Source organism: Cupressus sempervirens, chromosome 2, assembly GCF_028749045.1.
Source record: "Cupressus sempervirens isolate cs-2001-9-10 chromosome 2, ASM2874904v1, whole genome shotgun sequence".
Classification (NCBI taxonomy): Eukaryota; Viridiplantae; Streptophyta; class Pinopsida; order Cupressales; family Cupressaceae; genus Cupressus; species Cupressus sempervirens.
This window is the reverse complement of record NC_143119.1, coordinates 144,395,890-144,422,348: the sequence shown is the minus strand read 5'-3', so window position 1 is coordinate 144,422,348 and position 26,459 is coordinate 144,395,890. Positions and strand designations below refer to the sequence as shown.

General features: G+C 36.4%; 1 protein-coding gene across 4 annotated transcripts; it reads left to right on the top strand.

Annotated features, from left to right (window-relative positions):
• The first annotated feature begins 506 nt into the window (after window positions 1–506).
• LOC149571452 (protein TPR1-like) lies at window positions 507–26,459 on the top strand. Of its 4 annotated transcripts, none has more exons than XM_089812966.1 (26): window positions 507–815; window positions 1,870–2,027; window positions 2,137–2,316; window positions 2,436–2,549; window positions 5,096–5,254; window positions 5,430–5,607; window positions 5,727–5,847; window positions 6,302–6,420; window positions 6,613–6,742; window positions 6,901–7,010; window positions 7,133–7,205; window positions 7,335–7,408; window positions 15,299–15,394; window positions 15,487–15,582; window positions 15,692–15,819; window positions 21,912–22,146; window positions 22,264–22,434; window positions 22,531–22,638; window positions 22,826–22,978; window positions 23,078–23,188; window positions 23,292–23,471; window positions 23,603–23,731; window positions 23,999–24,094; window positions 24,179–24,361; window positions 25,563–25,735; window positions 25,825–26,459. In XM_089812966.1, the coding sequence occupies exons 2-26, from the start codon at window positions 1,948–1,950 to the stop codon at window positions 26,033–26,035; spliced, it is 3,408 nt and encodes a 1,135-aa protein (XP_089669092.1). In that variant the 5' UTR covers window positions 507–815; window positions 1,870–1,947; the 3' UTR covers window positions 26,036–26,459. The 4 variants fall into 4 exon arrangements, with proteins under 4 accessions (XP_089669092.1, XP_089669090.1, XP_089669093.1 ...); XM_089812964.1 differs by having other exon boundaries at window positions 517–815; window positions 5,418–5,607; XM_089812967.1 differs by having other exon boundaries at window positions 521–819.

The window sequence follows — 26,459 nt, the reverse complement described above, 5'->3', positions numbered from 1 at the left end:
AATAACCCATTGACATATATATATATATATATATATATATATATATATATATATATATAATCTAATCACACTCAATTGACATAAAAGTCCAACAAAATGACAATGAAATCAAAATTTCATTAATATGCATTCTCAAATTTAACTACTAAAATTTCAGCAAAACAATAGCCCTTACTAAAACTAATATAAAATAAAATCAGGCCCTAATTAACCCCACCGGCAAATCTGGAAGAAAACAAAAACACGTTTCAGCAAATTTCGAGTTAGAATCCACGTGGAGTAGTCGACACGTTGAACACAAGTCAACTGAGAGAAACTTGAAAGACACGCCGGCGCCGGCGACTCATGCCGCGTCTGAAGAACATTCAATGTCCGGCCGGGAAAATTTCCCGGCGATGGGACCCGCACTTGACAACGATATATCTGAACATCGATAAGACATGCTGTTAACAATAGATTTATAACTCCTGCGATAAGTCCGTGTGCTTATAATTGATAAGCAACTGGGAGTCCGGGATGCCTCGGGAAAAGGATGATAACATGCTTTTTCTCTCCTCTTTTTACTTTCTCATTTTTTTCATTAAATTCTGCGCTTGGAGAGTCGAAGCCGATGGAGGAGATGATGATGATGATGATTGTGATGATCAAATGGCGAGCAGTTTTGAATAAATAATCGAGCAAATTTATCGTGTTCGCCCGAAACCCTTGCCTGCACGAAGCTTCCAAGCTTCACGGCTGTCGCGTGGAGACTAAGATTTTGTAGCGTCTATCGTTGTGTTCGGGATTTTGCAGTCTGCGTTCGAAATCTCGTTAAGGCAAGTGAGACTTCTTTCTTATTTTGAGAAACTTTGAAGTTTTTTTTTTTCCTCGGGCGCGGCTGCTTGCTGAGGCCCGCGTGGAAGAATTTGAGGTTTATTGCAAGTGTTTTGCTGTTTTTGACATATTTGTGCGATTTCGGTGCTTGCCTTCGCCGCATTTGTCCGATGCTTAGCTGCCTTTTCTCTTGTATGCGGTTTTTCTCTTTGTCGAATGGTTGTACGATGACTGTAAATTAGCGTGTTGCTGTTGAATTGCGGTCATGTGTCTAGAGCAGATATCTCGAAAAGAGTCTTTCAATTGGAAGAGCGCAAAATTGTGTTTTCGAATATTATATATATTATTTTTTATTTTTTATTTATCTTTAAATTCCAGCGAACTCAAAATACTCACTCTGTTTTGATGTGTAGAATTCTGTTGCAATTTATTGTTTTCAGTATTTATTTTGCAAAATTCGAAGTAATTAAAATAATAATATTTGTGTCGATCATAGTTTCTAAAAAAAAATGTATCGTTGTTTTAAATTTAGTTGAGGTTAGCGTACAACTCTAGATTTTTCTAGAACAGCTGAAAATGCTCTGTCCGAATGTTAATTTCTACTATTTGAATGAGGTTAAAATGTTATTTTTGCTTTTATATCCGTATTGCTTTTTGTTGGAGTAAAATAAATTTAGAGAGCTTTAAACGCTCGCCTTATTTTCGGATTGTGGAATTTTTCCCTTGGCTTTTTATTACTTTTTAGCCTAATTGCTAAGATTACTCATCTTTTTTTCTATTTTTTGTTTAGATTTTGTTTACTTAACCTTTTGGCCTGTTAATGTCTCTAGCCTCATATTTGTTTTTCTTTTCTGCTGATTAATGGCGTTTAACTTTCAGTTGAAAATATTGTTCGTTTAAAGGGAATTTTGGAGTCGCTAGGGTTTTGTTATTAAATATCAAATAATTTTCATTTTAAGATTAAGAAACCATAAGATGCTTATTTGTGTCAGAGAATTTCCAACTCTTTATTGTCCTTTGAGGTAATTTTGAACAAACCTGTTTTGACTGGTACAGGGGTCAGTGACAGATAAAACTTGAGTTCGTGGAACTCAATAGCTAAGCTTACAGAAGTATCAAACAAAATCGGGCAACATGACATCTCTTAGTAGAGAACTGGTTTTTCTTATACTGCAATTTTTGGATGAGGAGAAATTTAAAGAGTCTGTTCACAAGTAAGTCTTATATTCCTCTGTTATTCCTTGTTATTTTTTCCATAGCTTTAAAGTTTCTGTTAGAATCTGTTGTCAAGTTGCTAATCCAAAATTTGAATGTGACCCTTAGGCTTGAGCAAGAATCTGGCTTTTTTTTCAACATGAAGTATTTTGAGGACAAGGCTATGGCTGGGGAGTGGGATGAAGTTGAGCGCTATCTCTCAGGGTTCACGAAGGTTGATGACAATCGGTATTCAATGAAAATTTTCTTTGAGATAAGGAAGCAGAAGTATCTGGAAGCCTTGGACAGGTACTAATGGAGGGAAATAAACTGACATTTTTATCTGTCATTATTTTTCGTTTTCATCGTTTGAATGTTGCAGTACAAGCACTTTCTTGTCTTGAAAAATGGTTTTGTTTTTGTTGCAGACAGGACCGTGCAAAGGCAGTTGAGATATTGGTGAATGATCTGAAGGTATTCTCAACATTTAACGAAGAGTTATATAAGGAAATTACTCAACTCTTGACACTGAATAACTTCAGGTAACTCTGAAAGCTTTTGAGATTTTAATGCACACTGGAATCTGTGTTCCAATTTAGAGCAAGTATTTTACAGCTAGATATGACATCAATTAGTAATGAATGGCTCATAAGGCACAACAATTCCTGAAGGTTTTGCAAATGGGATAGCAAGCAAAGTACACTTGATTGTAGCAGAAACCCTATGGCTATGCGCCCTTAGCCAGATTAGTATTAGGATGAGTGATTTCTAGGGAAGTTCTGGTGCTTTAACCTATAAACATCACCTAGATGCAGTTAGTGCAATGTGGGCCCATTCATGCACACTAGATTGGTTCTAGCAAATCACTGCTCATAAAATATGGGTCAGTGAAGATTGACTTGAAACTGTGTTGCTGAATCCCAATCATAGTTGGAAAACTTGCCGAGTACTTGCTGAGTTTTTCACCAAAAAACTTGTGACTAGGCTTGGCAAAAAATGTTAAGTTTTTGCCAAAAGCTCTTTGAGCAATCAGCGAGTTTTGGGAAAACAATCGCCTGTGCAACGAAATTAGAGGTCAAACACCCAAAAATATCATTTTTTAATACCAGTTTCCATTTGCAGCATTGTTTAGTCATTTTAGCAGCTCAAGAGCAGGAGGATTTATACAAGTATAACATTTAAGTATAAGTTCTTTCTTATACTTCAAGTTATTTTTGTATAAACACTATTAGGATGCTTGAGATGGGTTTCAGCTTCATAGGAGTTAAAATGCAGATTCTAGATTTTGGGAATTTTCAAAAATTCCAAGCTTAGCCAAATTTTAGGATTCAGCATGCCTTCAGCAGTGTTATCTCCCACAAACTGTCTTGGCTGTTTGAGGTCAAATTGAAGCTAGAACAATGATTTTCTAATGATTTTAACTCATTTCTCACAAATCACTTGGTTTCAATTCTATATTCCCGAGTCAAACACCCAACGAAATTAGAGGTCAAACACCCAAAAATGTCATTTTTTAATACCAGTTTCCATTTGCAGCATTGTTTAGTCATTTTAGCAGCTCAAGAGCAGGAGGATTTATACAAGTATAACATTTAAGTATAAGTTCTTTCTTATACTTCAAGTTATTTTTGTATAAACACTATTAGGATGCTTGAGATGGGTTTCAGCTTCATAGGAGTTAAAATGCAGATTCTAGATTTTGGGAATTTTCAAAAAATTCCAAGCTTAGCCAAATTTTAGGATTCAGCATGCCTTCAGCAGTGTTATCTCCCACAAACTGTCTTGGCTGTTTGAGGTCAAATTGAAGCTAGAACAATGATTTTCTAATGATTTTAACTCATTTCTCACAAATCACTTGGTTTCAATTCTATATTCCCGAGTCCTGACAGACATAGCTCAACCACATGCTCACACCCAAGACAATCATTAACTTTCCACCAGGCTGAAATTGCTCAAACTCATGTCCATACTATTTTGCTATGATTTATTTACTTCTAGTTTTATAGAAACTATTTACTAAGATGTATATACTTCTAGTTTTAATATTTTATAGAAACTAACTACAATGATGTGTTTAGTTTTAGTTTTATAGAATCTATTTCCTAGTTTGCTTTTAGCAATCAGAATTCTGCATGAGAATCCGATTTTGTACCCACTTTGCATTTATATATATATCTAAACTCTGCTTATTTCTTTTGTGTTCTCATTAATTAACTCATTGGATGCACCTACTCATTGAATTTTGTTAAAAAATTACTTTTAATTAAATTTAAGCTGTTTTTAGGTTCCTGAGTTTTTTTCAAAAACTGGCTAATTTTTTCCCAAGTTTTTTTTTGGGCTTGGCGAGTTTTTGCCGAGTGAGAGTTTTCCAACTATCATCCCAATAAACTGTAAGTAGATATGAAGTCGTTTTGTACATTGTAGAGAGTATTTTATCTTCCAGCACATCCCCCGATTTTTATAAGTTTTTTGGGTATTACCTAGGGTTAGTTTAACTTAACTGCATGATGAAAATAGATGTTTATAATTCTAATTTTTATAACGGCATCTTTTGGTCGCCATTGTACCCTTCATGCGAGAATTACTGGCCCTAAAATTGTGTCTAAATGAAAACTAGTTTATTCTTTGGAGCAACATCAAACAACAAATGCTAGGATAAACCTGCTAAAATGTCATATATGTCATAGCAATACACTTATTAAATTACAACTCCTCTATGTATCATTGTATATCATCTAGTTTTTGGAAAGAGTGCAATGATTAACTCTTTTTGATTTGGTGATTCTTAATTTCATTGAAAAGTAGCACATCTCATGGTCATCATGCATCTGGGGCAGGGTCATTATGTCTGGAACCTGGATGTTCCTTGGATATCCCAAAAATTTGGAGGATTTCCCCTCAACTCTGTACCTCTGTAACTGAATAGCTTTGTGTAACATAGCTTACTAAAATCATGAAGTTGCTCACTGATTATTACTTGGAGATTAGCACTGTTGGTTTCTTCAACTTTCAATCTTCTTGTAGCTCTCTTCTTTTTGACAACATTCTTGTTACTTACTGCCTATTAATTTATTTGCAATCCTTCTAGAGAAAATGATCAGCTGTCTAAATATGGTGAAACAAAATCTGCAAGAAGTATCATGCTTCTGGAGGTTAAAAAGCTGATAGAGGCGAATCCTTCATTTCGAGAAAAACTTACATTTCCTAACTTGAAGGCATCAAGGCTGCGAACTTTGATTAACCAAAGGTGGATCTTTTATAACTAGGTTTTCATATTTATTTTTACTCTTGCATTATTGTAATCCTTTAAGTTGTAGAAAAGTTTCAAGAAAGCAGATTAAAAGATATTGTTCTAATGTTTTCTGTAAAATAATTGGAAACTATTGGGTTCATTCTGATTTGTGTTAAAGTGGTTTGAGCAGTTTGAACTGGCAGCACCAGCTATGCAAAAATCCTAGACCAAATCCAGACATAAAGACATTGTTCACAGATCATGCATGTGTACCTCCAAATGGAACCCGAACTCCTACACAGGTTACAGCTTCATTGGCAGGTGGATTACCCAAAACACCCTTTCCACCTATTGGAGGACCTCATGGGGTATGGCAAGTTGAGGGTATTTGATCAAATCAGCAAATAGTGTGCTGTAGCTTAAAACCAAAATGTTTATATGGATCATTTAACTAATATTAATCAATTGCTTGCAATATGTTCTACAGCCTTTTCAACCAGCTCCAACCACTACTAACACCTTGGCAAGTTGGATGTCAAATCCCAGTGTGGTTACATCTGCTCAACCTCCTGTTGCTATTGGAAGTATTCCAATTTCTATTAATCAAGGTAACATCTTAGTGACTTAGAGTTTGACTTCTTTCTTTATTAAAATGAAATTCATAAACTGAATGAAGAATTAATTATTTTGATGTCAAATTTGGGGAACCAAATGGACTTGATAATTAAGAGGTGGAAATTTAATCACGGAGGGATTTACTTATCGTCAACAGGGAAATAGGCTTTCCCTGATTGTTTGGATGGAATGTCTCTTTAATTAGCGACTAATTCTCAACTTTTTTTTTGTGGTTATCTCCCAGAGGTTATTTATCTGATTTATGAATGCTTTGTTTCTATTTATGTTAGAATGTGTTGGAGTATGTTGCTTGGATTAGTTGTTTGCACGAGTATCACTTGAATTAACCCCTCTAATCCAACTTGAAGTTTTGGCTATATTTCAGAGGTTATTTATCTGATTTAGTAATGTGTTGAATAATCTTTTGAGCAAGTTGCTTTTCTACAGCACCTCTACTAAAGCGTGCAAGAACTCCTCCAAGCAGTGCAACTCTGGTTGATTATCATGCTGCCGATTCTGAGCCTCCAATGAAGCGAGTGCGTCAAATTGCTCAGTCTGTTGAGGAGGTAAAAGTTTATTCTGTAATCATTTTCTCCTTATGCAACTAACCCAATGAGACTGCATGGTACTTTTTTATTGTAGTTATTTTCCTTTAGAAGCTTGCATGTTTGTCAAATGTTTTAAGCCACATGTTAGCATTTTCTTATTAATGTTGCCATCTCTTGTCTCAAAACAAATGTATTCTTCAATTTCTGCAGGTCACATATCCAGGTTGTACTCAACGATGGTCATTGGAAGACCTTCCAAAGACAGTAGCCCAAACACTTGATCAAGGTCATTCTGTTACAAGCATGGACTTTCATCCTTCTCAACAAACAATATTACTGGGTAAGAATTGTGGTTGTTCTTGCTTATACTTGATGCTTTATGGATGTAATGTTTTGTGTAATGATTGATCTGAGATATATTATGTGGAAATATGCAAAGTTTGAACAAACATTGTTAATGAGGTGACTTGCACGGAAACTGACAAATTATGCTGCCAGTTGGCACTGCAAATGGAGATATAACATTATGGGAGGTTGGGTCAAAGGAAAAGCTTGTTTCAAAGCCCTTCAAAATTTGGGATGTGAATACTTGCTCTAGTGTATTGCAGGTACAATGCCTGTACCCCTTCTGTTACTTCATTATAATTGCAGATTGTTTATTTCTGGAGATGAGGGTTAAGAAATCCTTTGATTTTTAACAGTGGGCAGTATATTTTCTTTACCTTTTCAGGATCCATATGCATCTTCAGCCTCAAGTTTTGCAGTCAATCGAGTGATGTGGAGTCCTGATGGAAGTTTAATAGGTACCTGACCTATTTCCTATGCATAGTTTGATGTTATATTTGCTTCTTCTATGTGTTTTTAGTGATATACGGCAGTGATATGTTTGTGATTTTGATCCTTTTTAATGATGATTTTTATCTCAATTTCAGGGGTTGCTTTTAGTAAGCATCTCATTCATGTCTACGGTTATCAAATGCACACTGATCTGCGACAGCATTTGGAGGTTCGTTAATATTTTGTCTTCATTCTGAAATGACTGCTTGCTAATTATGGAGTCAACAGTTGGTCAATATTTGTACATTTAGAAAATATGGTTATCATAGTATGCTGTAACTCATTTGGAATTGAAAGTGTAAAGAGTTGACACTGTATGGTTAGAAAACACTTATTACTTGCAAGTGGACTTCAAGGCTTTCTTGATCATATAGTTGAGAGACGTATTTCAGCCCCTTGACTCACATGCCTATTGTTCCCTTATCCTGCAACTTTGGATAAAGTTTTCCCTTTCCACTTCCACCTATTATCAACAATTTTGGTAAAATTCAATTATAGCTGTCATAGAAGACAATGCTTATTATTTAATTGGTTTCTTGATCACGACATCCATTTCACTATAACCTGTCCTGCTCATTGTTTTCGTCAGTATTCTTTTGTCCGTCATCACAACCCTTTTTTTGAATTAGATATAGGATATAAACACTGCAAATTAACAAATTCAAAACTGTTCTGTCTTAAGTTACCACTACTGATCACCAGTCTAGTTACATTATATGTTAGAATGACATTACAAAAGACAGTAGCTGCTATAGGAGCAGTTCATGATGTTCACATAAAAAAAATTGAGACATCACAAAGTCCATCTACTGGTTTTTGACTATCACTAAGAATTTCCATCTCTTATTGCCCCTTGGCTGTACAGTCAGGTCCACATTGGACTCAGTGAGCTCATCTGTGATTTTTTATTTATTTTTGATGGGTAAGAGGCCGAAGCCAAGATTATGTGTTGTGATTAATTATTGTTATTATTGATTTTGAGTACAAGTAGATTCAAACCCAAGACCTCTTTGATAAGAGGCTCACAATTTACCGTTGTGTTGTAGACTCTTGCCCAACTCATGCTGTGATTTTGACCTTTGCTGATTTTACTTTTATTAATAGATCTCTGGTTGTTGCCTTCAACTGGCTCCTTCTCATTGTATTTTCTAATGAACTCAAGGAGACCTGGGAGGAACAGTTGGTTCTCCTGTTTATTATTTGCCTATGTTTGTCCATATAGTGTCTCTGAAGTCTGAAGCACTGACTGTTACAAGTCGTTTTTCAAGCGATTTCTTGAACTTTCTTTTTGATATCCTTGTAGTAATTGCTACCCCTGAAGCAACATTAGAAAGGATGAGTTTTTTGGCAAACTCAGTAAGAGACCTCTCCTTACCTTGAAAATTTCTCCTCGTTTGAAAATCCAAATTTGCCACAGAATTTTAATAGATAACAACCACCAAAAATAATTCATCATTTTAGGGATATTCTGATCTTGCCAAATAATATAGCCAACCAGTTAGCATTGCTGTTCCAGCCATTTAGAGCAGAACAAAAAGTATTCTAGATTTCCTTAGCTATGAAGCAGTAAAATAACGTGTTTAACAGATTCAGGCATTTTACAAATTTTACACAAATCAACTTCTTTATGCATAATTTTATAAGGAATCTTTTGAAGAAGAAAAATCCACTTGAGACATGCTTTGGGTTCCATTTGCTGGTCCAGTAACCAGATAACATCCTTTGATAAGTAGGAGATATTTTCCACAACAAGTCAAATTGTGATATTGCTATTAGGATTCAACTTAGTATTTTTTAGTCAAACTCATTGTCCCATGTTTCATGAGTAGTGGCTCACATGAACATATCTCTTATGAAAGTAAATGAACCACTTAGCACTCATTGCATCTAGGTAAAGCACATGGACTTCTCGGGAGGTCACCCATCCCAATTCTACTCTAGCTTAAGCATGCTTAACCATAGAGTTTCCTCCAAAGGTGAAGCACCAGGACTTCCCGTTAGGTCACACGGTTTCCTCCAACTTATCTAGATGTAACGAGTACTAAGTGTTCCATTCATTCTCATGAGAGATGGGCTCTTGTGAACCATTATTTATGAAATATCGGTCATTGAGTTTGACTAAGAAAACCACATTCTTGATAGAAATATTACAATTGATAACATCTTGCCAAATGTTACTAGAAAAAGATTCATTCCAACAACTATTATAATGGCTAAACAGAGAATCAAAGTTAATCAGAGATCTGTAAATAATCTTAGGAGTGATCTTCAGCATTTTAGTGCCATAAGTCCAAGAGATGTCATGTAACCAGTTATTATCCGTGGGTTGGAAGTTCTTGGGGAGGTTAAGTGAAAATGCCTCTGTGAGAATCGAGTATGTCCTCCATTGGGTTCTAGGAATATCATATTCTTTGTGCAGATAAGGCCAAGTCTTTAGGTGATCATTGGTAAGGACTTTAAAATATTTAATGTGTCTGCTATTCCAGTTTTTAGCAAAGCATCCTTTTAGGAGGGCAAGAAGTTTGTCCTTATATTGTAGGTTCCACCAGATAGACTTGCCTATAGTGATTCTATAGTTGGTGTTCAGGCCATCTTAAGCTCTAAAAATAACTTAATTTTATTAACTTTCACACTGAATATATAGAGTTTAAAAAAGCTTAAACAAAAAAGCCAAAGTTATCTAAATAAAGACAACTAAAAATAAAACTGTTTAAAACAATATAAAATATAGAGCCTAAATTACCATTACCAAAAAAATCTAGAAGCTGGCTAAAAATTGCAAAGAAACCTAATGTACTATTCTTATACCCTTTTTAAATGGACATTCTATCAACTACACTAATTTACCCTAAACTTGACAAAATTTTCTGGACTGAGAGACTTGGTGAACATATCCACAGTTTGGTCCTCAGTGGGGCACATACTGCAATGTCATATATCCATCTCGACAAGCTTGTGGGTGAAATGACAATGAAGCTCAACATGCTTTGTTCGCTCATGGAAGATTGGATTTTTGGCTAGCTTCAGAACTCCCTGATCATCATAGAATAAAAGAGTAGGTCATGTTTGAAAATTGAGGCATGTGCATGTCTACCAGCATCCTTCAAAGCCAAACTGCTGCTACTTGCCCAGTCCATTGGACTGCACCGGTGCCCAAATTGAAAACGTACCCAGAAGTTTTGTCATCAACACAACTTGCCCACTCAGAATCTGTAAAACCAACAAGCCTAGGGTTTGTGCTTATGTTATACAAAATGCCAAAATTAGGAGTGCCCTTCACATATCTCAGCACCCGTTTCATTGCAAGCTAATGTTCTGCTTGTGGGGATGTCATGAAGCGAGAGATATAGCTCACATCATAGTTGATGTCAGGTCTAGTGGCAGTGAGAAAGATAAGGCTGCCAGACTTTTCTGCAGATGTGTAGATGCAGGTCTATGATAATGCATCTGAAACCCAACAGATTTTTGCTATACATTGGCTGAGAAATGAAGATGTAGTTTTCTATCTGTGAAATCTCCACAGCAAGACAATAATGGAGAAGTCCCAAATTTGTTATATCAAAATTCTGGCACAAATTTTGTTTAATCTGCTTGACTAATTGTGTTTCACTTCCGGTAATGATCAGATCTTCATTATAGATAACAAGGATAAGAATCTCACCACTAGCATGCTTGACATACAAATTGGAACCAAAAGGACCTTTTTGAATCTCTTGATCAATCAAATACTTAGGGTGTGGTCCTATGAGGGGGCCGCAGGATTTTTCTTTTGATGGAGCGAGTGGTCCCATGAAGCCAAGAAAAAGGTTTGATATAAGATAAATTGGAATCTTCTCAAAAATAGAAGCCTCTACTTTTTAGGGTGCAAATTTGAGCAGGTGGAAAAGGTGGGGGGCTAGAAATTGCCCCACCAACTTTGGCTTCTTTCCTTCCATTTGAAATCAGAAGTTCAGAAACCCTAGATGATTATTACAACCACAAGTACAGTGGGATAAATTTACAAAAAGAACAAACACAATTGTAAGGCATGCAGCTGGAAATTGTGAAAATTTGTGGGCAAAGAAATGGAAAAAACACGTGATTAAAAAGTGCAGCTAAATGATTCTTAAATTGCATAAAAATGGTGTATGAAGAAAAGCACGTTGAAATTTGCATGTTTGTTCAGACACTAAAAAAAGTGTAGTATGAAGAACCTGTGCACACTAGCAAACATGGAAAAATCGCGTAGAAATCTGGATTGCAGAAGAGAAAAACTTTTTCGCCTAAGGGTTACGGAGATAGAACGTGACCAAAGAATTTACCAAAAAAAAGCACATACAACACAAAAAAAAAAAAATCACTACAACACAAACACACAGGATTTAGGGAAAGGATTGTGAAAAATTCAAAAACCCTAGATGGGTTTACCACAAACAACCAAACTTGTTTCATGAATTTTTTTTTTAAAAAACCATAGTTGTGTCCCTTGAGAAAAAAATTCCCCCAAAATCTTGTCCTGCTCTGATACCACAAAACTCTTATAAATAACATAGTTGTATTAACTTTCACATTGAACATACAGACTTTACAAAAGCTTTAACATAAAAACAAAGTCATCTAAATAAAGATGAGTACAAATAAAACTGATTACAACAATTCAAAGATTGAGCCTAAATGACCATTACCAAAAAGAACCTAGAAGCTGGCTAAAAATAGCAAAGAAATCCAAGGTACTTAAGACATTCTAATAATTGTTACAGAGCAAAGTTCTCACCAACTCATTCCTTCCAGATGCTTTTGGAAACATTGGAACCCTCAAGAGACATGGGGATGTTGCCTACAAAGATATCACAAAAAGGGGAACTCCTAAGATTTGGCACATTTACGGACCGCATTACTTATGACAAATCAAAACTTTCCAAGGTTCATCATTTTAATAGCTTTATAGATCCATTTTACAGCTAGGGCCATACCTTGGATTTTGAGGTCTTTCGGCCCTAGGCCACCCCATTTCTTGTCCATAGTACACCAACTTCGTTTGACAAAATGTTCTGATATGCTTTTGTATTTCATTGATTTGTTGCCTATTGATGAGCCAAACAAAGGAGTATATATTGTTAGAGGGCAGTATTTATTGGCACACCAGAATCCTAACAGCCGAAGATAAATTGAAAATTTTGTTTATTCCACTTGATAAGTTTGCAGATTATTTTATTTTTGATCTATTACTACATATCTTTTAAGCAAGGGTGAATGGCAAAAGGGATGTCATGGCACCTTACAATTTTAGAGGGCCTCCCAAACAGCACCTGAATTTGGAAAACTAGGGAGGAAGATCTTCATTCCAACTTGAAATATTGATTTAGATGTGGAGAGTTTAGCACCAGATGCCAAAGAGAAGGTATTCATCTTCTGCATGAGAGAATTCATATTATTTTCAATTCAATTTACAAAGAGTGCAGTGTCATTAGCAAATTAATTGATTTTTTCGTGACTAGGGAGAGTAATACATTACACTTTTTGGGAGAGGTGGGAGTTCCCAAGAAGGTAGTGCAAAGCACCTGATGCAATGACAAAGAGGGAGGGGGCTAATGGGCACCCCTGCCTAGTGGATATCTATAGTTTGAATTTGAAACTCTAAATCAAGGAATTTCAATTCCTGCTTCTGCATCTTTCATTAAGATTTGGATCCACGCGCAGTAATTGTTGGGAAAACCAAAGGCTTACAGGGTCATAGTAAGGAAAGACCATTTAATTCTTTCATAAGATTTTTCAAAATCTAACAGGAACATGTCTATTTCTTGATTGTATTTCCTGGCTCAATGCATGGCTTCCTAGCAAGTTATGAGGTTTTCAAGAAATGTAGTTGCCTTTGATGAAACCTGTCAAGTGTTACTTACAATCTTGGGGAGGATGCGAGTCAATCTACTAGGCCCTTAGGTAATATCTTTATATTAAACATTCAGGATAATTACAGACCTTCAGTTCTTCAATAAGGCTTTATCACCATCTTTTGGCAGCAACTTAGTAATGCCTCTGTTAATATCTTTGCCCATGGATCCTATATTTCTTACTTGATTATAGATATCCTGTAGATCTTGACTAGTCCATTTTATTTTGGTTTTATAAAACTCTGCTGGGAATCCATCCTTCCCTGGTGATTTATCATTCTGCAGATCTCTAATAGCATTTTGAATTTCCCCTATAGAGATATCCTTTTCCAGGGTAGAGGAGTCATCACTAGAAAGTTTTCTACGGATGATGCTTTTACAAAAATATCTCACCTCCATGCAATTGAACCTATTGTCTAAATCTTCAAAATGATTACCAATGTTCATGGACCATTTTGCTACCATTTGAGATTTTTGGTAATTCTCTTTTTGAATTGTTTTCTTTTCACGAGCTTGAAGAAGAAATTTGAACCTCTTAACCCAGCTACATTTCTTTTTGAAACTTCTGTCCTGGAGCACCATAACAGTGAAAAAATGATCAGTTGTTTGTTTATAGAGTCATTTTCCCCTGACATGTATATAAAAAAATGATAGAGACAGTTAACAATTAGAATAATAGAAGTAAGATGTATAAAACTTTGACAATGAATAGATTAAAAATAACAAATTTGAAATTTCCAGTCAAAGCTGAAACATTGTCCTGGTCTTTTTTTGTCTGTCTTCCTTTCTTTGTCCTTGCAACCCCTTAATAGCCTTTTTTGTCCATTTGCTAGCTATCTTGCATACACATGTTGCATCTGTAATGACCTACACACATTTTAGCATACCATTCATCGACTTCTATCAGGATGCGAAATTGAAACTTAGCATTCATAGGCCCCACAACTGAAGCATCCTTTGCAGTAGAATAATGTAGAAAGCAAATTGAGGTTCAAAGTAGTTCTAAGAAAATCAAGCAACATGCCAGGATGCCATTACTATTTCTATCTAGCAACATCCTCATCATTTGTAGCTTGCACATTGAATAGATATATAATTGAATTTTGTGATGTTGAACCTATGGGGCTTTGTATTCCCCATGATTCCACCTAACACACTTCAATTTTTGGAATTACAGGTGGCTTGCCTCACTCCATCGAAGAAATTGTTCGTGCAATAATGCCTATGAAATAATCTGATCATCTTAGTCCTCTCCTCAAGTGTGATTAGTTTAGCATAAGGTCCAAGCCTTGTAATGCTGTCTTTGATCCTCATAATGTGGTCTTTAATCCTTGTAATGCTGCCCTTCCAGTCACCTGGGAAGATGTTGCATTTACAATGTTGACTTCCACCTGAATTAGTTGTCTTGCCAGTGTTAAGCAATATTGCAAGACACAAATGTTGCATGTACAATGTTGACTTCCACCTGAATTAGTTGTCTTCTAGTGTCCAGCAATATTGCAAGACACGAAGGTGTTTTACTTCTTTTAGTAAACAGGTGTTTGACATATATTGTCAACAGCTTTGAACAGTTTTTGACATTTTTTGCTTGTGTTCCTAGCTGAACCAACTGTGGACAGGGTTTTTCTGAACTCAGTTGATCCCCCTGCTGTTCATTGAAACTCACTATCCAATTCAATGTAGACATTGCTTCTGAATGAACTCATCTTGACCCTTAAAAAAGATCAATAAAATTGGAGCAGAATGATAATATTTTTATGTTGGGAACCTCCTACGGTACTCTAGGTTTATCTTATTTTATTCTTTGAAGTGAACTTTTTTGCTAGCCTAAAATTGATGCCTGTGGGGGACATCATGACATCATGGGGATGTGAGGGAATCAGGACACCCCCTGAAATCCCCCCTGTGGTGAACATTCTGAAGGAGCCTGTCCTTGTTCCCAAACCTTGGAAGAAAAGAAAATTCTATTTCCACCATCAGTTTCTCATTGCCAAAACTCAATGTAAACTCTGGGAACTTGTTCCTAAGAAACACTGCTTTTGTGTCATGAAATGTATATGTATTCTGCTATGTGCATCATATATAAATTACAGATAATGTATGTGTGATCTGTAATTTGATTTGGCCTGTTGTATATTATGCTATTAGTATTATCACTTGTTGGGATGCTAATCTTAGAAGTGTTGCAGATTGATGCTCATGTTGGTGGAGTCAATGACTTAGCATTCTCTCATCCAAACAAGCAGCTTTGCATTATAACTTGTGGAGATGATAAGATGATTAAGGTGAATTCCTTGTGGAATCATAGTATTTGAATTGCGTCTCATCCTTAACTATTCAATTGGTTGCATTTATTGATCTCAAAAAATTGCAACAGGTTTGGGATGCCTTAAGTGGTCGCAAATTGTATAGCTTCGAGGGCCATGAGGCAGCTGTATTTTCTGTGTGCCCCCATCACAAGGAAAATATTCAGGTATAATATGAACATGTTGCTATGGATAATTAATTTAATTCTTTATAGACAATTATTGGCTTATTTATCCTAGTAGTGGGGTGTCTGACAAAAAGGATTCATTTTGCAGTTTATCTTTTCCACTGCCATCGATGGAAAAATCAAAGCCTGGTTATATGACAATGTGGGTTCACGGGTCGACTATGACGCTCCTGGAAAATGGTGTACGACAATGATGTATAGTGCCGATGGGACAAGGTAAATTACAAACAGAAAATGTCTTATAAAGCATGTCAGCATAGGAGCATGAACAAACATATATGTTTACTATTGGTTGTGTCATATAATAATTTCTGTTTATGAAGCTAAAACACATCAACATATACCAGTCGATGCATCAGTATGATCCCAGCTGTTAAAACCACTGCGACAGAAGCTTGAAACCTTGACAACCTGAGCTATTAAAATCACATTTAACTTCAATGTTTTAAATTCCCTCTAAAATTTTATTTTCTTTGTCCAAATCTGATACAGAAGTTTCATTTTTTTTATTTTGTTAAGTCAAAGGTTTAGGTTTGCATTTTAAAATATGGGAGAAGGTTACAAATCACATTTGTTGTACAAGTATGTCAAACATTATATTAGGAAATCATTTTTTAAGTGGACGGCCACGCTTGATGAGGTATGCCAAATGAGGATTATTCATACTATTTGTTCAATGTTATTTTTTAAGCATGCTGTCCTTAGATGGCAAAGTTGTGGTGAAAAGCTTCTTCTGCAGACAAAGGTTATCTAGAATTCACATCATCACATCCAGTGTCTTCTGCTGGAATGGATGATTCTGGGCTCAAGTTGGAACTTGAGTGGAACAAAAGTTGCCCACACGTGATTCTTTAAAGTTGTAATAAATTGTTGGCCAAAGATATTGAATAAATAGAAATAATTTAAAAGAAAAACAGACCTTGGGAGCCTCATGGTACAGAGGAACTCATCACCAAACAAAATGAACATTGAGAAGCCCCATGGGTCCCACACAGGTCTTTCTCCCACATCGTAAACTTCTAGATGTGTATTTTTTAAGAATGTCACTATTTTAGCATTGAATGTGATTTTTCTGTTACCTTTAATTTGATTTTTATAGTATTATCAGCAATACATAAATGTTTGTATATTTTCCTTCTTAGCATTTGTAAACCTTTTTTGTAAGCCTTTCAAACTTTTTCGGAAAATTTGGGCTTTTGGTTAACCTTTCCCTTCTAAGGCCTCAATATTTTTTTCAGACAGGGTATTTGTGTCTAATTCTCTGCAGCATTAAGATGAGTTATCTGAAACAGTGGATCACTTGTCCCAACTACTTAGAGATACATTCTAGTAATATCCCCTTCATGAAATAAAATAAAATAATAACTTTATTTGGGTTCCTAATTGATTTATGTATATCTCAGGTCCATCCTTGGTTTCTCTTAGGTATTTTCCATGTCATGTGTCGACATGTTTCTCCCTTAGGAGTTATCCTCCAACGGGGTATATATGTCCGTTAGGTTAGTTGTTGTAGGTATGCGATTTGGATTATTTTTATTGTACTATGAATTCCCGTTGGAGTTTAGTATTGTTCACCATTTCGGAAGTGCAAGACCTTCCCTACTTGGCTATCACAGTTTTGGTGGGATTCTCTCACCCTATTCTATTCTCTGTATTACTTTACTTGGATCTGGCAAATCCAAGTACCGTCATTGTTTGCAACTATATTCTCTCTATGATGAATTGTGACTCGCTCGTGTATTTGTTATGAGCTGTACTTCTGTGTGCCAGCAAATAGATGTCTTCTCTGATTCGTTAATAAAGGATATTAAAACTCCATATTGATCCACCTCCATCTTAGATACCATATGCTAGGCAACTTACTACTGGGAACTAGAAGCAACTTCCTGACTGACAACAACTAGACAACTTCCTAATAGGAACTAGAAGAAACTTCCTAATAGGAACTAGAAGCAACTTCTTGGTGGGAACCAAGCAACTTCTTGTCAAGAAGTAGAAGAACTTCCTATCGGGAACTAAAGGCAACTTCTTGCTAGGAACTAGAAGCAACTTCTTGACAGGAACTAGAAGCAACTTCTAGTAGGGAACTGGAATAGAACATTACTATGGTATCAGAGCCAGTGATTCTGCCAGCCTGTAGAAATGAATGCAAGTTTACTCTCAAAGGAGAAGGTGACATCACGTCTTTGTTAGAATGGGGGATCCATAGGCGCCTATAATAGAACTCATGAATCTTTGAGAGCTCAGTAGCAACCAAATGAAAATCAACGAAACCCAAAGGCTTGTGCAGGAAACATTACAAAAGTTGGGTGAGGGAAAGGCAATGGGAGAACAAAATGGACATAGTGACAACTTTGTTACGGGAAGAGCAAACCCTCAACCCTCCTACTCTCGACCTTCTATACCAATCTTCTGTTACATCTCATTTTTTGCCTAATTTTAAATTGCTTATATAGCTGTTGTGCTTTCATGTGAAGTCTGTTGACAGTTAAAATTAGTTATAATCATGTGAAATGGTAGGATGGTTAATCGTTAGGATTTCATATTATGATGACATTTTTGGTTATTCGTTATAATGTTATTATTTTGTAATTTAGAAATATTGGAAAGATGGTTACTCATTCATGAGACGTGGAATGGTAGTTAGTTGTTATGATGTTTAATAATCAATAACTTGTTATAGTAAATAATGATTATTCGAGGACTATGATATTATCATGTTGAATTTCATCTTGGAGGAGCATGTCCAAGGGGGGAAGCATTGCCAAGAAAGGAATTGGGCAAGGGACACCACTTCACCTATGAGTCGATAGGTATGAGTTCTAACCACTAAGGCTAAGGTGCAAACGGCTAGGCAAACAAGAGTATACTAGGAACTACCATGAGCTACCTGGTCAATATACATACATTAATAAAAAAGATCACTAAACATTTAATTAAAATATGTTACCTTATGAAATTGATGATCTCAAAGCTTCATGTGATATTTGCCATGCCTTAGTACAATAGTACCATAACATCCACACATAGTTGCATATATGCGCGCACACACACACACACATGTGCATATGTATGGGTGAATTAGGAGTTTGTATACGTCCACACAATATAAGACGTTAAATACGTTTTATAATATACCATGCATATGTGTGTGTGTGTGTGTGTGTGTGTACATACATACACTTTGATGATATCAAAGACCTCAAAAGTGTAAAGTAGATGTGGGATACCCTAAACATCATCTATGGAGGAGACAAAAATGTAAGTATAGGTAGGTGGTGAATGACACTATTGTAGTAAGGTAGTAAGCATGAATTAATATTCCTTGGCAATGAGTTTTTCTTTCACCTTGAGCGGCTATATTTCTTAAATGTTCTTATCGGCCTTATATTATTTTGTCATGGGTGGCCACATTAATATTATTTTAATTGCCACATTGGACCGATGGCCATGTATCTTCTAACTCTTGCCACCCATGCAAATCTTGCTCATAACTAAGCATGCAGCCGAGAAGGCTAAGTCTTTTGTATGGTAGCTCTTGTGCACATATAACATTTCCTCATCTTGGCAAAGCATACCATGGCAAACAAAGTCAGTACCTCCTTTCGATCTCTTTTTTGTTCTCATTATTCCTGCGATTTGATACTCATTTCTATACGCGTTGCATTCAAACACATTCTTATTTCAGTGCATTGTCAATCAATTGCATCTAGCCTTTCGGAGGTAAGGCATTACGTGCATTATCAAGTGCTGCTCATACCGTGCAAGTTGATTGACAATTAGGTCATGTTATTACCTCTGTTTTTCATGTGAATATATGTTTCAAATAAATTGTGAGACATAGCAAAAGTCGTTGGGAAGTTCTCATAATGCTATTGTATTGAATATGAATGAATCGATGTCCACTTCTTATGTACACACTGTATGAATGTGCTGAACTGTAACATCTCTCATCTAAGGAAAGATTTTTCCTAAAACATAACTAGCGAGTGTGCAACTTATACAGGGGTATTTGAAATATACTTCATGCGATAAGAGATCTGCACCATGTAGATTAAGATTTGTAAATATTCAAACTTCAATACGAAGTGTAATGGCAGAGTTGCTTAGATATTTTAAAAGGAAATTATCTTTAAGTTGCCACCACTAGAATGGTAGATATACTGGCTGTGTATATGGATGCTTAAACATTTCAGATATCTTTTGTTATGCCAATGCCAGAATGGCACATGAGTTGGCTATGCATATGATGTTTTTAAAATTCAGAATTTCCTTACAATGCCAAAGCCAATTAGGCAGATTTATTGGCTGTGATTACAATTATTTAGACATCCACCTGATGGATCATCTAGGAAGACCAGCATGGTCGAGATGAAGGGTGTGAGAAAGAAATCTTTGATTTATGATTACTCCTGCATGATAAAAAGAAAGAACCATCAATAACTAAAACAAGCAGTGTGTTTTGAATAAAAACCAATGTCAGCTCATTATAGTCCCTAATGTAGTCTTGTTGTCAAGTGAAGCATTGGGTGATCAGGTACATAGTGCCCATACAAATCCTTGGCCAAGGTAGGTTAGTGGCATGCCTGCTGATGTGATCACTAGAGGTCAGAGTGCTAACAACTAGTAGAAAGGTGGAGGGAAGGTATCCTAAGCCTAGCTAGTTGTATAGCCAATGCTTCAACACCAGGATGCTCAATGGCTAGACAGTGGTGCCCCAAGCTTGATTCCCAGGGTAGGGAGGGCCTTTCTCAGTAGAGATTGTGTGGGGTACTTAGAAGTCCGTGGTTGGGAGGTGGCAGGTTAAGCACAATGGCAATTCTTCTTCTCTCCACCAATAGCCAAGTCTTGTACAACTCAGGATCAAGGTCAATATGCAATCCATCTATAAATCGAGTACTTTACATCTACGTCGTGCATTTTCAGTTAAGAATTTTAGTTAGATGAAATGGTTGGTTTCACTTTATATAGATAAGGCAGTTAATTCAGCTAATCGTTTACTTGTTTATGTTTCAATGGAAGGAAAATGATATAAATGCATAAGTAGTTATAACTCTCTTTCATGCTACATTGAAAAGAATGTTATTTTAGATATTTCCAATTTATTTAATCAGTATGAATTTTTAGTATGTTACATCTTCATTCCAAGGACGGAAGCACCACGCAAAGAAAGAGAGCCCACTTTCTAGGAAATGCAAGAAAAACTTCGAGAAGATTGGACGAACCAAATATGGAAGGTGATATATCCTACAAAGACTATGTTGATCTAAGACTATGATATTCAGGTGGGGGGAATCGTGATTATTTTAATGATGATCTCAGGAGAAAGATTAGAAAAATAAACTTATCATCATTTGATGGATTTGGAGCCATCACTGCACAGGTATGGGTTCTGAAGGCAAACACCTATTTTGAGCTCAACCTGATGCTCGAAGTGAAAGAAATCAAGTTCACAGCACTCCATCTAAAAGGAGTGGCACAGGAATGGTGGCACCACAAATTGGTCCCTCTTGACCACAACCAAGTGAGCTCTTATGTTGAGTTCACTAAGAGAACTTATCAATTGTTTGGATGGGAAGGATCTTGAACTAAACTTCAAAAATCTGGCGCACCTAAGGAAAACAAGTAAGGTAGACAATTACATCACAGAGTTCCAAGGGCTATCAATACTAGTCATAGAGATTGTTGAGAGACATTAGATCGTGTTATTCATGGATGGGCTGAGCGATCCTGACGGGAACTAGAAGCAACTTCCTAACAGGAACCAAGAACTTCCTGAGGGGAACTAGAAGCAACTTCTTGACAAGAACTGGGCAACTTCCTACTGTGAACTAGAAAAAACTTTCTGACGAGAATGAAGGAACTTCCTGACGGGAACCAGGCAACTTCCTCATGGAAACTAGAAGAAAGTTCCTATCAAGAACTAGAAGCAACTTTCTGACGGGAATCAGGCAACTTCCTAATGGGAACTAGAAGCAACTTTCAGTTGGGAACTGGAACAGAACATTACACTTCTATTGTCTTATTTGGTAATCTGATTATATAGACAATCTGCATGAGCCTTTAGAAGTTTAGACATCAAGCTTGGTTATAAGCATATGTCTTGGTTAAAACAGAAAGCCGTATTTTTCATTTTCACTCTCCTGTAAAATATTGTGATCATGCCTCTCAGGTGATTTATATTAGTTACAGTTTCTCTATTCTACACTTGACCAAACATCAATAGAACTTATATATCTAGCCAAGTAGGATAGGTAAGTAAATTTCAATAGCTGTATATTAATCTGATCTTATTTTCTCATGTTCAGGCTTTTTTCTTGTGGTACAAGCAAAGAGGGAGAATCATTCCTGGTTGAATGGATGGAGAGTGAGGGAGCGATCAAAAGAACATACACTGGGTTCAGAATGAAGAGTACAGGTGTCGTCCAATTTGATACCACACAGAACCACTTTTTAGCCGTGGGGGATGACCACCAGATAAAGTTCTGGGATATGGACAATACCAACATTCTTACAGCAGTTGATGCTGATGGGGGCCTACCGGTGGGCATTCCTTGTATGCTTTCTTTTGGTGGGAGTGATGTCAACCACAGACAGACTTAATTTACGATGCCCATATTGATGATACTGATTTTTGACATTTTTTGTCTTGAATTTCAGACCCTTCCTCGTCTTAGATTCAACAAAGAAGGATCTCTTCTTGCAGTTAATACTGCAGAAAATGGAATAAAGATTCTTGCTAATGCAGATGGATACAGACTATTACGGGCAATCGAGAATCGTCCTTTTGATGGATCATCAAGGTTACCCATGGATCCAGCCGCAATTAAGGTTACTTTCTTGTAACCCTGTACTTTGGCCATAAATGTATGCTAGTTGCTCCACCAGATTGAAATATATTCTCACTCTACTTGATTTGACATGCAGGTATCTGGTGGTGTTCCGATTGTTGTAACAAATGCAACTACTTGTTCAGCTACTGATAGAAAAGAGCATGTTGAAAGAGTCTCTCCAACTGTTGCTGTTTCTGGAATGGTAAGATGTACTATGAGAAGTTGTAGAAGAGCTTTGGCTTTCAGAAACTTAGCATTGTACAAAAAAAAAGGTTTTGATATGAGGATGTTTATACAATTTAAAGATTTTAGTAGAGCTGGCATGTTTTCCCTGTCTATTGCTTGATCTATAGGATGATAAATTTTCCAATAAATATTCCTTGTCACAGAGTGCGGTTGATCCAGCACAAAGTGCAGAGAAACCAAGGGTATCAGATGATGGATCTGAGAAAATTAAAACCTGGAAGCTTGCTGAAATCATTGATCCTACACAATGTCGGTGCATAACACTACCTGAAGCGGTATCTGAGTCTGCTTGCAAGGCATGCCACAAAGTTTACCATACATATTCTACAGTATACTTCATTTTGTCAGATTTGCAAGTTATAAAAAATTTCTTATGGTAAAACTCTTTTGTGTAGGTTTCCAGGCTTCTATACACAAATAACGGAGGTGGATTATTAGCACTTGGATCTAACGCAGTGCATACATTATGGAAATGGATGCGGCATGAACTGAACCCCAGTGGCAAGGTGTCTGTTAATTTAAAAGAATTGCTGTTTTCCTGCTGGAATGCTTTAGGTTAGAATGGATTGTATTAAAGTAATTGCTGAAAGAATTTTCTTTTGTGTTTAGGCAACTGCTAGTATTCCACCACAGCATTGGCAACCAAATAGTGGTCTTCGAATGATTAATGATATAACAGATACAGATCCAGAGGAGGCTGTTCCGTGCGTAGCTTTGTCAAAGAATGATTCATATGTAACGTCAGCATCAGGTGGCAAAGTGACCCTATTCAACTTGATGACATTTAAGGTACATAGATCTTGCATAAGAAATTTTTTCAGTGTTTAGTAGTTTTTAAAACCATTTGTTCTGAAAATGTAAAACATGCAGGTAATTATTTTAGACTGTTCATTCAGTGTACATGTTTGTTATTTTGTCAGGTTTTAACTACGTTCGTGCCTCCACCCCCCACACCAACATTCCTAGCATTCCATCCACAAGACAATAACATCATTGCCATTGGAATGGAAGATTCAAGTATCCACATATATAATGTCAGAGTAGATGAGGTATGTAAAGTAAAATTTGTTTCGGTGTAGAGAGCATGTTCTATAACTGTGGAAGGCCTGATTGAATCTGATATTTTGGATCATAACAAAGAGCCCAAGTTGGGCCATGCATTCAAAAGAAGCAGATTGTTAGTAGATCTGATTTCGGAGTTTCTTGATTTGTTTCATCTGCTGGAGACATGTTACATGATTTCTATTTAGATTAGAAATACAGATCCAACAGAGAATCTGCAGAAGACGTTCTAAACATCTTAATACTTGTGGCAGGTAAAAGCTAAGTTACAAGGTCATCAGAAAAGAATCACAGGTCTTGCATTTTCCATTGCACAGGATGTTCTGGTGTCATCTGGTGGTGATGCACAAGTAAGTTTCTTGACATTTTTTAAGTTTGTCATTTTTCTCCATTGTCCTTTAATAAAGCATGATCAAAACATTTGGGGTTTGCAGCTCTGTGTATGGAGCATAGAGACATGGGAAAAGCGTAAAACAAAGTTTCTCCAGCTGCCAGCTGGAAAAGCAGTTTCTGGTGATACACGAGTTCAGTTTCATTCAGATCAGCTTCACATTCTTCTTGTTCATGAAACACAACTTGCTATACATGATGCCTACAAATTGGACCGGCAACGACAGGTAAATGCTTATATTCTCGTTTTATACATATATAAACATAAGTCCTTCATAGTAGCACACTGCTCTGCTGGCTAGCTCATAAAGCCTCTGATGTTCTACCATCACTATTAGGTCTCCTTTTTTTGGTTGAGAACTGGGAGGGAGTTTAATCATAATTTTAAAATTTGAACACTTGAAAAGCTAAAAAGCTAAGTTACCATGGTTCGTCCCTAGACCCCCCGAACCTGCAGAAGTTTGAACTGGTTCGAAGTTCGGGTCCAGTTCGCAGTCCAATTTGGGCGGGCTTCCAATTTTTGCCTGCTGGTTCGAACTGGGTGAACCAGGCCAAAAATATTGAACTAAGTTCAAACCCAGTTCGAACCACATGCTTTGTAGGCCCCGTGGACGGCAAAGAAGTGCTTTTTTTTCAAATTTTATTAAGTTGTTGGCATCCACAACCCTAAAAGGTTGTTACGAAATGCTTTTGGTGGCCTCTCATTGTCATTTTTTGAAGAATTTGATGCCAACAGCATTGTCGCTGCTACTGATCCCATTGGCCTTGGCTCTATTGCGGAGTCAACTAATGCCAAAGAAGAAGAAAATGAAGGAGGAGAAGAAGATGAATATGAAGAAGAGGATAAAGATTGAAGAACTTAGAATATTAATAGATTTTTATTCCATTAGTTGAACAATGAATGTGAAACAATGATACTTGAACTTGATGCTACAATTTTTTTTTATGTTTTGAATCTTTGATGTTGAACTATATGATGTTATGAGCACTATGACTATATGATGGTAAAATCACTATGATTACAAGTTTATGGTGTTTTTGTTATTTAAATGTGTTTATGCTACTATGCTACATTCTAATTTTAACTCATACTTCATAAATATGTATATATACATTTTTTTTTTTTTTAAATTATATGTTTTATACTAACAAACCCAAACGAACCCAAATCCCTTTCCAAAATTTTGACGAACTTGCGAACTGGTACTCGAACTTCGAACTTGGAACCGAACCCGAACCAGTAACTTAGCTAAAAAGCACTAATTCAATAACGGTTTAGTGAGTTTATGGTCTAATGGGATTGTTGTGTGTTCTATATGTTATTCTGTAAGGTGATATATAATATCCAGTTTGTATTCCTCTCCACATATGAATTTGTGCAATATTTATTTTTCTGATCAAACTTATGTTGGTTTAATTTCTCTGCAGTGGTTACCACAAGGCACCCTTAGTGCACCAATATCCTGTGGAACATTTTCACATAACAGCCTGCTTGTTTTTGCGTCATTCCAAGATGGTAGTATTGGTGTCTTTGATGCTGAAACACTGAGGCTAAGATGCCGTATAGCGCCAACTGCCTATTTGAATCCAGGAATCAGTAGGTAAGTGTTTCAGTTACTGTAGTTTCCTATGTATGCAGAAATTTATGCAAAAAATCTGTTTATTGACGTGAAGTTCTGTCCATGCACAGTACGAATGCTTTACCCTTGGTTATTGCTGCTCACCCTTCCGAACAAAATCAATTTGCCATTGGATTGGCTGATGGAACAGTTAAAGTGCTAGAACCATGTGAAGCAGGAGGACAATGGGGTTTGCCCGTGCCTTCTGAAAATGGAATATTGAGTGTTGTAGGTGCTGGTCCATTAGCTAGTAATCAAGGCTCAGATCAAGTTCCAAGATGACCACATTCTCAGTATTTTCTTTAATCGTTCAGTTAGGTACTTCTGTTCACTGGCAAGTAATTTCTATTTTTTCCCTCCCCAATAATGCAGAATAGCAGGGTCAAGGTAAATGTGTTTTGATCCTTGTACAAATACTTACGGGTGGTGATTACATAACCATTTTACTGGGCAAGTCACTGAAAGGACAAGAGTGAATGAGTCGTCAGGGCATGTATTTTATTTGTTTTCTCCTGGAGATGAGAGATTATTTATTGTTGTAATGAGTTATATTCCTTCAAATTTGCTTACATCATTGGACAGGTCATGCAGTTTTTTAAAGATTATTTTGTAAGCTTTGATGGCAATTATGCTTTTTGTTTGGAGGAGACATACATCAGTTCAATATAGTCAATATACAGATTTGACTCTGGATTTTGTCACGTTA

Coding starts and splice junctions, on each gene's coding strand:
- LOC149571452 (XM_089812964.1), top strand. CDS start 1,948: ATGACATCTCTTAGTAGAGAACTGGTTTTTCTTATACTGCAATTTTTG. Junction 2,550..5,095: donor TTGACACTGAATAACTTCAG/GTAACTCTGAAA, acceptor CAATCCTTCTAG/AGAAAATGATCAGCTGTCTA. Junction 22,147..22,263: donor ATGCTGATGGGGGCCTACCG/GTGGGCATTCCT, acceptor CTTGAATTTCAG/ACCCTTCCTCGTCTTAGATT.